General features: G+C 39.7%; 1 protein-coding gene across 12 annotated transcripts in view; it reads left to right on the forward strand.

Moving 5' to 3' along the window:
* Nucleotides 1–12093, forward strand: part of znf536 (zinc finger protein 536) — a 186935-nt gene that overhangs the window by 123296 nt on the left and 51546 nt on the right. For all 12 annotated transcript variants that reach the window (XR_013203681.1, XR_013203682.1, XM_077229316.1 and 9 more), the window contains one exon: nt 6304–8004. Coding sequence is in view for 10 of the 12 variants with exons in the window: in XM_077229316.1 (XP_077085431.1) it covers nt 6304–8004 (1701 nt within the window). In the remaining 2 variants the exon portion in view is untranslated. The remainder of the gene's footprint in view (nt 1–6303; nt 8005–12093) is intronic.

Below are 12093 nucleotides of genomic sequence, written 5' to 3' on the forward strand. Positions count from 1 at the left end.
ATGTGAATAATACATAATAATAATAATAATAATAATAATAATTAGAAGAAACAACAATAATAATAACAGTAATAAACTTTTTAAAAGAGGTTTACACTTAATACTTCTAAAACACCCATTATAAATTTTATTATTGAGTACATTTTCTAATGTCTTCAGTTTTTTCCTTCTCTGTTAATTTAAATTGTAAATGTTAATACAGTACCTGTCACAATTTTGGAAACTTTACAAGGTTTTTTTTTTATTTTTTTTGAAAGAAGTCTCTAATTCTCACCAAGGCTGCATTTATTTTATCTAAAATACAGTAATAACAGTAATATTGCAAAATATTATTAGAGATTAAAATAACTGTTTTTTATTTGAATATATTTTAAAATTTCATTCATTTTAAGCATCAAAATGTAATTTTCAGCATCATTACTCAGGTCTTCAGTGTCACATGATCATTCAGAAATCATTCTAATATTGATCCGATCGGTGACATTACTCCTCATTTTTAAACCAAAACTTAAAATATATTTTCTTAATGTTTTTTTTTTTTTAAATGAATTACTTAGTTTTGTGTTTGTTATTTTATAGATTGTAATCTGTTGTGTTTTTATTACAGTATAATGATCTGTACAGCACTTTGGTCAACCCTGTGCTGTTTTTAAATGTGCTTTATAAATACATAATGAAATGAATGCTAATTTGACACTCGGGTAACATTTCTTATTGTTATTATCAATGTTGAAAACAGTTGTGCTGCTTAACATTTTTGTGGAAATGGTGATATATTTCAGGATGAATAGAAAGTTCGGTTACACTTTATTTTAAGGTTTCATTGTTACAGTGTAATTATATATTTAAGTACTGAGTAATATTAAGAAACTACATTTACTTACTATAGGGTTGGGTAGGATTAGGACTTGGTTGAGGGTTAGTTGCATGTAATTATGCATAATTTACTGTTATTACTATGGTAAGTACATGTAACATATGTAACAAGGACACTGTAAAATAAAGTGTAACCGAAAGTTCATTGAACATCATTTATTTGCATTCATTAAATGCATTTATTACATTTATTAAAGCATTTATTAAATAGAAATTGTTTGTAACATTATAAATGTCTTACACACAAAAAAGGTTAAGCAGCAAAATTGATAATAATAATAATAATAATAATAATAATAAATGTTTCTTGAGCAGCAAGAAGGATTCTGAAGCATCATGTGACAATGAAGACTGGAGTAATTATGCTGAAAATCCAGCTTTGCCATCATAGGAATAAATTTTGAATTATTTTAATATGTACAGTAACACTATTTCACAATATTACTGTTATTACTGTATTTTGGATTAAATAAATGCTGCCTTGGTAAGCATGAGAGAATTTAAAAAAAAAAAATTGTAACGTTTCCAAACTTTTGACATATCCCGCTTCTTTCCTTAACTGTAAACTGAAATCACTCGCAGCTCAGGAAATCGATGGTTGGTATTTTTTTGGTATGTGCATGCAAGGACGAGCCGAGACCACCCAGATGGTATTTGTCCCACTTAATAAGAAGCACATAGCTGCGGTATTCTGGAGCCTTAAGGTTGATTATAAGGCATGCTTAACAATGGAGCTGATGTGTAACTCTCTTAGCCAGCAGTATTTCCATCTTCTGTTATAACAGAAGCTCAGGAAATAGTATTCATTTTCAATACAGTACTTATATGAAGTCTGCAGATCGCTGTCATCTGCATTTGTTATTATCTAATATGGACTGTGAGGCAGTTGGAAAGAGTGATTTCCCTTGAAATGACTTGAAGAAAGAAATCTTTAAACCGTTATGCAGCATATGGCTAGATAATGCTGCACATACAAGAGTGTCAAACATACATGTAATGACAGGCAGTCACAGTTAAGTGTTTAAATTTTCTATAAACAGAGGGGTTAAGGCTTTTTGAACAGGCTGGTTATGTCCTCCTAGCAGGAGAGCCGCGGATGGAGTGGGGAAATATGTTTCTGGCTGAGGGAGGTTGAGTTATGCCTGCTCAGAGCAGGGGGTAAGGGTCCCCAGTAGGGCTATATTTCAGCCGAGAGGAAACAGAGGCCCTCGTCCCAAGCCTCCGTTAACTCACTCACTCCGCTCGCCGGGATGGCCCACGTGTGTGCGGTGTGGCCAAAGCGCGTTTACACACGGACGCTTCACTTTCTGTCGATGCAGCATTTTACACGAGCCTTGATGTACTTGCAAGATGTGTGACTCTTTGCTGATCGGTTATAGGTTTGTCATAAAGATTCCTGGCTGACAGACGTCTGAGAAACGGCGCAGGTCTCGGGTTGCTCTGCTCGAATAATTTACAGGAACAACAGGCCCTTCCAATCAGGCTGAAACTACGGCATTGACATTAAACAAATATCCTGCCTTGATTTAAAGCAATCAGACATGCGGATGACACAAAGCGGGCCTCAATCCTGATTCCGTTATCCCATCACAATAGCGTTGCTTACTGAGGAGGCCAGGGCATTGTGTGACACAATGTTAGATTAATGACTCTCTAACGTCGGCTTGAAAGGAATGAAGTGAATTTAAATTTCTCCAAAAGTTAAAGAGCTAATGTTACAGTATTAATTTCCTCTCCAACAGTGAGCGGGAAAATATCCATTAGTGAAATTAAGCACAGTTTTCTAGGTAGCTAACATTGTGCAGCGTATAGTGTGGGGCCACAGCTAATGAACACTGCAGTGGGTGATATTTCATTATACAAATTAATGCTCACATTTTAATGGGAAAGTCACATAATGAATCTAGGCTTCAGTGACAGCAATTAGAGACACAGATTGTCCCCTTCTGGACAAGGCAGTATTTAGCAGTAAGCAGCTGTAGATAAAAAATAAAAAGGTCCTTGCTCCTGACAATGGCTACGCATAACTTAAGGCTATAGGAGAACCAACATGCCAGACGAAATCACCTTTGTTTAAAGAGAGACAGAGGACAGACAGGCATCGGCCGTGCAAGTTCACTTGGGTGATCGGGAGCCATTATGCATCTTGAGCAAGACTTGGATTGAACCGAGGAGAGTTGGCTCACACGGCTGGATGGAGGTTTATGGTTGTATCGAACAACATTTTGAAGGTTTACTTTGAAGAGGGAGAGAGCGCGATTAAACTCAGGTCTGTTGTCAGTTGCTACTGTTCCAAACCATAAGCATTGTAAATTGCAAAGGTCACTCATCAGACTCTCTGTAGGAAATCTGATGGTTGCACCACAGAGTTTTTGCCTGGTGCATGGTTTTGCGGTTTCATTATGTTCTTTTTTCTTTTTTTTTTGTTCTCTCTGGTAATGCTTATTTGCTTACTACATGGTGAATTAGATCTCTAAAAGTCTTTTAAGATTAATGAAATGATTGAAGTAATGGGCCATACAGTAAAGGGTAATTTAAATTGTAAATATAAGTTGTGGGTACTACAGTATATGGAGGGCTTGAGAACTTGAACACCTTGACATTCTTGTTTCTACATTTGGCATAGATAAAGCATAGCCTAAGGAAGAAAAAAAAAACATCTATTTTCCAGTGCAGTCAATCTCTCTCTCTCTCTCTTTATCCCCCTGTGGAATGCAGGCTGTCTTTCACCATTCTGTAAAGCCATATGGAAATTCATCTTAAAGTATGTCATATCTATTAACTATTTTAATTGCCCTTCTGTAAAGGCTGTGGGTGTTTATTCTGAACTGTAACTATGGAGTCATGACAAATCACACAAATCCATATGAAATCAGTTTGTGCTGGACTTCTTCAAGTGTTGAGACCGAACGCTCTCTGTTAGAAGTGAACTTGCAAAATGATAATGGATATGTACAGCTCACAGTAAGAGGTCTCTGTAATTTATATAAAGCCTGTCACACTATACCAGATGGCAATTTGATATGTATTTTTTCCTCTCTATTTTTATTAACACAGTCCATCAGCCATAAGAGTGAGCTTTGGAAACTTTTTGAGAGAGTTTTGCACTCTCTCATTTCAAAAGATGAAAAATAATAATCTCTTTACCTCTCTGCCTTGGCGATCCATTTTGTTTCCCTGAGGTTGTGTTGTTTGTGTGGATATCAATTAAAAGTGGATTAACGGGTACATAATGACCTTTAGCAGTAAATTGTGTGTAATGTTGCAAGGCAGGATACAGTATATTCCCCAGATGTCACACATGCCCCTGACGTATGATGGAGCAGATGTCTTACTGAGCCCAAATGGTGCACAAAGAACATGCCACACGCACAGAGACTTACACAGGCACTTGAACACACACTCACATAAACATACAACCAGCGATAGTGTTCACGTTTCTATATATGCATAATAGGCCTATCTCGATTGGTCTGAATTATAGTTTTAGCATTTCATAATTTATTAGCATAATATTTGTCCTAATATTTTTTTTTATTAAAATAAATGTAGATGTTATCAGTATTTTCATGAGCAGACGCCCAAGATGGGGTGGAGAAAAGCAGATCACTCTAATTGTACTCTAATTTTGGGTACAGAATATCATTCCTTCCAGTTAAAGGAACTGAAAATGATCATTTGCATCAAGGACGTTTCCTTATTGAATCACACCAAGCCTCTGTTATCCTGCTCAGAGGATAAGCACTTATTGGGTTAAAAGCTCATCTTGTATGATGCCTTTTGAATATGCGCTTCAAACACTCTTGTGTAAAAGAACAAAAGACAGCCCTCTACCCCTTTCTTTTTTTTCCTCCCCCTGCCCTCCACTATATGTCCCTCTGTATATTTGTTCCTTATCAATATACTATTGAGTTTTTGTTTGCAATCCTTTATTTAGGAAGCTGTGCAGTGGGTCTGCAGATCTTCCATTCTTTTTCTGGAATGGCGCCCTCCAAATAATGATAAATTACTTGAGCACTATGCCATTTGCTAATTATATCCATGATTTACTACAGAGCCAGACTTAAATCATTCAATTCAGTCTTGCGTAACAATGCAACATTTTTTCTGGGTTAAAAAATGTTTTCCATGTGTATAATCTAAGCGTTTATAGCCACACACACACACACACACACACACACACACACACACACACACACACACACACACACACACACACACACACACACACACACACACACACACACACACACACACACACACGCACACACACACACACACACACATACACACACACACTGACAAACATGCTTTTATTTTCATTTTCCCATATCTCTCGAAACTCCCTCCCTCACTGTCTTTTTTCCTCCTCGCACAACATCACTTCATTCCTGAAACATTACAGGGTCTCAAAAATCAAACCTTGCATTTAGTTTATTGCATATTGATCTTATAAATCTACCTTTCATTCCCAGCCTATTCTAATTGTTGTCAGAAAGTATTTTATATCGATATTGATTGGATCATGCAAATGCAATTTAAACTCTTTCTCTTGTTAAATGCTGCTCCCGTTTCGCTTTTAACAAGAATTCTTGTACATTTGCATGTGTTTCTAAGCTGACTGCATGCCTTCTTTTACAGTACGTTTCATGCTGGTTAGCCTTTTGTAATCCACAGTGTGAGGCTTCCTTATGAGGAATGCTCATGTGCACCACATATGGTGTGTTTATATCATTTAGACTATCTTCACCCTCAAATGAGGGCCTTTTATTTGGTGCATTTGGACTGAGGGTTCACAGTTGTCCTCTGGGGGGAATGAAAAGCTTCTGTGGGCCTTGATTTATCCTCACAATGATAAACTGCAAATAGAGAATGTCCACAGAAAAGCTCAACCACCAAGGTAGAGACTTGACAGCAGACAAGGCCAGAAGAGAGACAGACAGTGAGAGAGCGAGACAGACAGGAGCAACCAGCAGCACCACAAGCCTGCAGTTCCCCATGTGAACAGAGATAACATCCAGACAGTTTTGTTGTCAGTTGAAAATATGATCTCTGTAGTGGACTGAAGGCACCATATGGTGATATGTTTTTTATGGCGCTGACGTGAGTGATGGCTTACTCCTAGGAGCTGGATTGAGCTGGATCGACCCGTATTGAAACTCCTCCCTCCCCTCAAAAAGGCTGATGGACTGTTTACTAAGTGATAAATGTGGTTGAACGCTGCAGAATGTGAGATTTAGAGAGGCTTGACGTAATCCCTGACATGATTCCTGTCAAATATTTACATGTTGTTTTTCATTTTGCTCTTCTTCTGACAGGTGGAACAAGCCCAGGGTTCCTGCTGAGCTTGTTGGCACCTATATTATTGTTGCTGTACTGACATCAGCTCCTGTCTGTCTTTGTTTCTTTCTATCACTCTCACTGTAGGTGAAAAGCCCTACAGGTGCCCTCACTGTGACTATGCAGGCACTCAGTCAGCTTCTCTGAAGTACCACCTGGAGCGCCATCACCGTGAGCGGCAGAATGGAAGCGGTCCCTCAGCCAACCACCCTCCAACATCTGAACACAAGGATGACCATGGCAAGAACAGCAGCGGCAGTGGGGTCTTTGCTCGTCCTGATGTCCTTCGCGGTGTGTTCAAAGGCATGATGCCCTCCAGTCTTGACTTCAGAGGGGGTCAAATGCTCCCACACCAGTGGGCTCCACCAGGAATGCTCTCACCCAGAGACAGAGACCGTGAAAGGGATCGCCATGGACCGGGGCCTGAGCCCACCACAGATAACATAAAGAGTCCTGAGGGACCAGCCTCTGCAGGGGACAGTCCTGCCAGCTTCTCCGACCTGGGCCGGGCTTACCAGAGTATGGTGGGAAATGGGGTCAACTTCCAGGGCTCCCTGCAGGCTTTCATGGACAGCTTTGTCCTCAACTCTATGAAGAAGGAGAAAGAGATGAGAGAGAGTCAGCTGCATGGCCAGCACTTCAGCCAGGAGAGCACCGAGGCCAAGAACAAAAGAGCTAGTGAGGTCAACCAGGAAGAGAATCCCACCAATGATATCAAACCAGCTGAGGGTGGCCGCTCACAGTATGAGCCTCTGGATTTGTCCGTTAGACCTGAAGCGGGGTCCCTCCCTGGAGCCTCCATCACCATCCAGGACAATGTCGCCTGGCATGGCTGCCTCTTCTGCTCTTTCACAACTGCCTCTGTGGAGCTGATGGCCCTCCACCTCCAAGCCAACCACCTAGCTAAAGGCAAGTGTGGCCCAGGCAAAGATATTAAAGAGCATCTACTGGGAGAGCCTTCCCATGCTGGCAAATCTACTGGCTTGGCTCCTCTACCACCAGGCCTTCATCACCATGAGGGAGCCCTGTCCAGGGACAGAGAGACTGAGTCTGGGGATCTGAAGGGACAAGCAGGCTGGTCCAACCATCTGGAGCAGCCCCCGCATGGAGCCTCTATTGGAGCATTCTCCAGTGACTTCTACAAGCCCTTTGGTCATGTGTATGATGGCTCTGCTAGAGGGCCTGTTGGATTCCTAGACCAGCAGCAAATTCAGATGAATGATATGGGTGGTCAAGGCCCTCTGGACGACCTATCCGACAAGGCATCTTGCAGCGAGATAGAGGCCTCCGAGGAACATGGTGGCCAGTCTGAAGAAGATGAAGTGAGTCGTGATAAATCGTTGCCCAACCCCACTGCTACAGAGAGGCATATGCATTCAGATGATGAAGAGGAGCCCGGAGAAGAAGAGGAGATGGAGATGGGTGATGCTGAGGAGGAGGATCGTGGGTCCATGCTAATGCTTCCTGAATCTCCATTGTCGGGGAAGGACATCCAAAGATGCAAGCTAAATATGGGCCCTCAAAGCTCTGGGGTTTCTCCTCCTCAGCCTTCCACCCCTGAGAGGCAGTGGCAGCAACAGCAGGCAAGCCTTGGTCTTCTCTCCTCGAGCGCTGGTCCTCCTGGCCTAGTAAAGCCTGATCAGGCCCACTTGGAGCATCAGATGAACATGCTATCTGTCCTGCGCGCCTACAGTTCAGAGAACCTTGCAGCCTTCAATGGAGGTCTTGGCAGTGGCTCCAATGGAGGAGGCAGTGGCACCAGCAGCATGAAAAGAAATGACCCCTCTGGTGAGTATGACAACATTAACCTCTTTTTTTAGTGCCATAAATCTAAGAACAATGACTTTCAAAATGACTCACTGTTATACAGTACAGTACATACACACTCTCTGGCAAGTGAACACATGATATGCACTACATTATGAGGAGCACATCATCACTACAGAATCTACTATTTCTTATTTGTGAACCAAGTACAAATTGAGACATTTGTTCAATGTTTCCCTCATTGGTCAGAAATGCACCAATACAGAAACTCTCTAAAGGAGCAAGATTTGCTTTTGAGTGATTTCAATCTTATTTCGGGCAAGTTTAGAGACCATCAGGATGACAAAGTAACATATTAATCTTTATTATATTGTCATTTTACAAGAGCTCCAGTCCCACCCTCTCTCCTTCCCTCCTCTTTCTGGGAATAAGGGTATCTGCCTTGAAGCAGACCAGGAGCTGATGGTCCCTGTGTCATCTCTAGCACACAGAACTTAACTATCTTAGCTTTCATAAAGGCCTCTCCCAAAAGCCCATTACTTTATAGCAGCCCGGGATCTATGGCCTTGTGAAAAATGATCTGTCAGCTTTCATGATTCTGCTAAGGTTACTGGTGCTCTTTGAGACTACTGTGGTTCACACTGCCCTTTCTGTAAATTTGGTGATAAAAAGAAAAAGAGAGTAACCATGAATGAAAAAAAAGAGCAAATCTCCAAGAATTGAATTTGTAGTTTGGTTTGGGCAGCTGTAGTATAAAGTAAGTGTGTGCCACTGCCTTTATAATTTTTTTAAGGGTATTTCTTACAGCTGAAAGATTGCTTTTGCAGAAGTAAAACAGTCAGGTAAAATGTATGTGTCCTCCATTTTCCTTTCAACTTTAATATATTATTCAATAAGGAGACGCTAATTTTCAGTTGAGATAGACATTCTTACTTTGGTTTACATTGGTGTTATTACTTGTACTCTGCAAACACAGAGGAGCATGGCAGACTTTTTTTTCTTTCTTTCTTTTTTTTTTTTTTGCTCCCAGTAAAACAATCTTACTGCAAATAGCTGTAGGATTAATCAGGAGGGTAAACTAGTACTGCAAGTATTTTTTAAACAGACAGTACTGTTTTATTAAGCTGCTTCATTCTCACAAATCTTAATACTTATTGTTCCTTTAATTTGGAATGATCTAGCTGTTCATTTAAGACAGTTTATTTGTATCTTTCTTGATTAATAGCCACACATTTATCAACACTGAATCGGATGAAACAAAATTTGTATAGATGTCAGTATAAGTAGTTTTTTTTTAGCAGTAGTTATTTTATTTTAAGTTATACTCTAAGCTGTGTATGTATTTTTTTTTTTTGTGCCATGACATTTGGATCTCTGTTTCACTGTAATATTGACCACAAGTGCGTCAACCACTAACACTCACGTCAGCTGAACTAGTCGACGATGTGAGTCAGTTATGTGGAGAAAAAAACAAAAACTGCCTAAATATCTAGTCACTCATAACCTCGGAAAACAATGAAAAGTCAAAGAGATTAACAAATATTTGTGCAGCTGTTTAATTAAACATCACAGTGAAGTATCAAAGTAAAATAAGACCATAGTGTTTAGTTTTTAGTTTTAGCATCATCTATCAAACAAGATAATTATACAACATAAAGAGAAAAGTGAAGTCTCAAGACTGCCATGTGTTTCACTTTCCCCGCTTCAAATTCACTTTTCACTTTCCCCGCTTCAAAATGGTTTACATTAACAATTAATGGTGCTTTTGACCTTTCAATTATGGAAAATATTTCTGTCATGGAGGAACCTGTTGCATTTTTAATATTTAGAGGAGGTCATTCACTTGGCTGAAAATGAATGCTAGTTTTTTGTCATTCCAGTGAATGTATCATATTGTAATATCCTTCTTTAATCAAAGACATTTGAAAAGTGCCCTTGTGACGTCCCTCTTCTCCTGCTGCTGTGAAGAGGGATTGACCTTTAGAGATAAGGCTTTGTCTGGAGAACAAAAGTTTTTTTGTTTGGCATTTTTAAAGCATGACTCCATCAGTTTGTCGGTGGTGGATGCTGATGGGTAGCCGAGCGCCTCTGTATATGCTGTGACAGTGTGGGGGCATGTTTGAGTAATACATACAGTAAAAGCATTGAATGACCATGAGGAGAACTCAACAGACAGTTTATTCATCCTTTTCTGAAGGGAATGTGTTAGTATTACTGTTGAACCTGTTCTCTCTCTGTGTGTGTGTGTGTGTGTGTGTGTGTGTGTGTGTGTGTGTGTGTGTGTGTGTGTGTGTGTGTGTGTGTGTGTGTGTGTGTGTGTGTGTGTGTGTGTGTGTGTGTGTCTGTGTGTGCGTGTGTGCGTGCGTGCGTGCGTGCGTGCGTGCATGCGTGCGTGCGTGTGTGTGTGTGTGTGTGGGTTTGGTTGGTTGGGTGTGTGTGTAGATGTGTGTGGGTGTGTGGTCTGGTTAATCTTACATATCCGAAATCCTTGCCCTTGTGGGGACATTTTTTGGTCCTCATGAGGAAAACAGCTTATAAATCATAAGTGATGTTTTTTTTTGTTGTTGTTGTTTTTTTGAAAATGTTAAAATGCAGAATGTTTTTTTTTTTTTTGTGTGTGTGATGGGAAGATTTAGGGTTAAGGGATACAAAATACAGTTTGTACAGTATAAAAAAAGATTTATCCACCAGGGCACTCTTGAAATGTTCTCTTCTTTTCTGTTGTTATGCATATAGATACTGATTCAAAGTGATAAAACTGCACAAGTGCTAAAGCACTAAAATGACAGTTTTTCTTCTGTTTGAACCCCAAATTGAGGTAAAATACCATACAGTTGGAACTATCTGATCTCGGGTCTTTTGTGCTTGGGTCTCTTGTACAAAATTGAGTGAAACACATTCTGCACGATTCCTTGGGGCTGGGCATAGATGAAGCAAAAATCCCTCTGAAAATTTAATTCAGGGCAAAATATGATTATCTGAAGTGGCTTGGCATTAGGTTTGTATGCAAATAATGCATAAATCATTAATATTTAGAAATCTCAGCTGAATATGGCATGCTTTGACATCCGGGATGGAACGAGGGAGAGTCATTTTAAAGTGACACCCTCAATATTAATATACCGCTTTTATAAGACACACAAGCACATACAGTACACTCTTTTGCATGTCAAGTATCTTACATTCATAGTATTGTAGATTAACGCTTTCCCATATATATATATATAAACACAATGCACATTTTGCTTCAATCACAAGAAATACCTGAAATTACTTTTCTTTTTAATTTAAAGACTTGATTTTAATTCCTGTTTTTGTTTTTTACTGAAACTAGGAAGAAATCACACATTAGCATTAAGAGAGTTTATTTGCGGTTAATAAAAAAAAGTATTGCACATATTAATGATGATGAATATCTGAGATTTAGCATCGAGTTCTATCAGACACTTCAGACTATGTGTAGTCTAGTGGATTAGCTTTGTATTGTTCACATTGCTTAATGGCCTTGTTCCATTGTGCAAGGCAGCCATTGTGTAAGTGTATCATATAATCAATACTAGGTCTGTTAGTGGCATATCTTCATCTATACATTGCACATGTCTCAAGCATTGTGTTCTTTGTCTGTCTTTCTTTTGCTCCTATTTGTCTTCCCCTTAATTTAACAACGCATCATCACAAGCGTACGCATGTTATAATAATCACACATCAGTAAGAACGTAACCTTCAACATCTTTTAAATGTTTGCTGGTGCACTATAATAATGTAAACGTGTCACAGGAAAAGGTGCTTTCGTTTATTGTAAAGGACCACTTAGAGCAAAGAAAAAGAGGAAGAATGAGAGTAATGAGATTATTTGTGTCCTTTCCATCTGCGGCCATCACTCTCTCCGAGCACTTCGCACACTCTCTGCCCTCGCCCCTTTTTGTTTTTGTTGTTGTTTTTATTGTCGTGGTCGTCGTAGCTTGCAGTGTAAACAGTTATCTTGATTCACCCGCCCTGTCTCCATTAGCCGTCATGAAAAATGGCCACATTTAGATTTCTCACAGGAGCAGTTTTGAGTGCGCGCTCGTGGTATGGAGCACAGTTACTCGGCCTGTCTAAAGTGTGTGA

This window comes from Siphateles boraxobius, unplaced genomic scaffold, assembly GCF_051911475.1.
Source record: "Siphateles boraxobius isolate OS27281-9 unplaced genomic scaffold, OSU_SipBor_1 130, whole genome shotgun sequence".
NCBI lineage: Eukaryota > Metazoa > Chordata > Actinopteri > Cypriniformes > Leuciscidae > Siphateles > Siphateles boraxobius.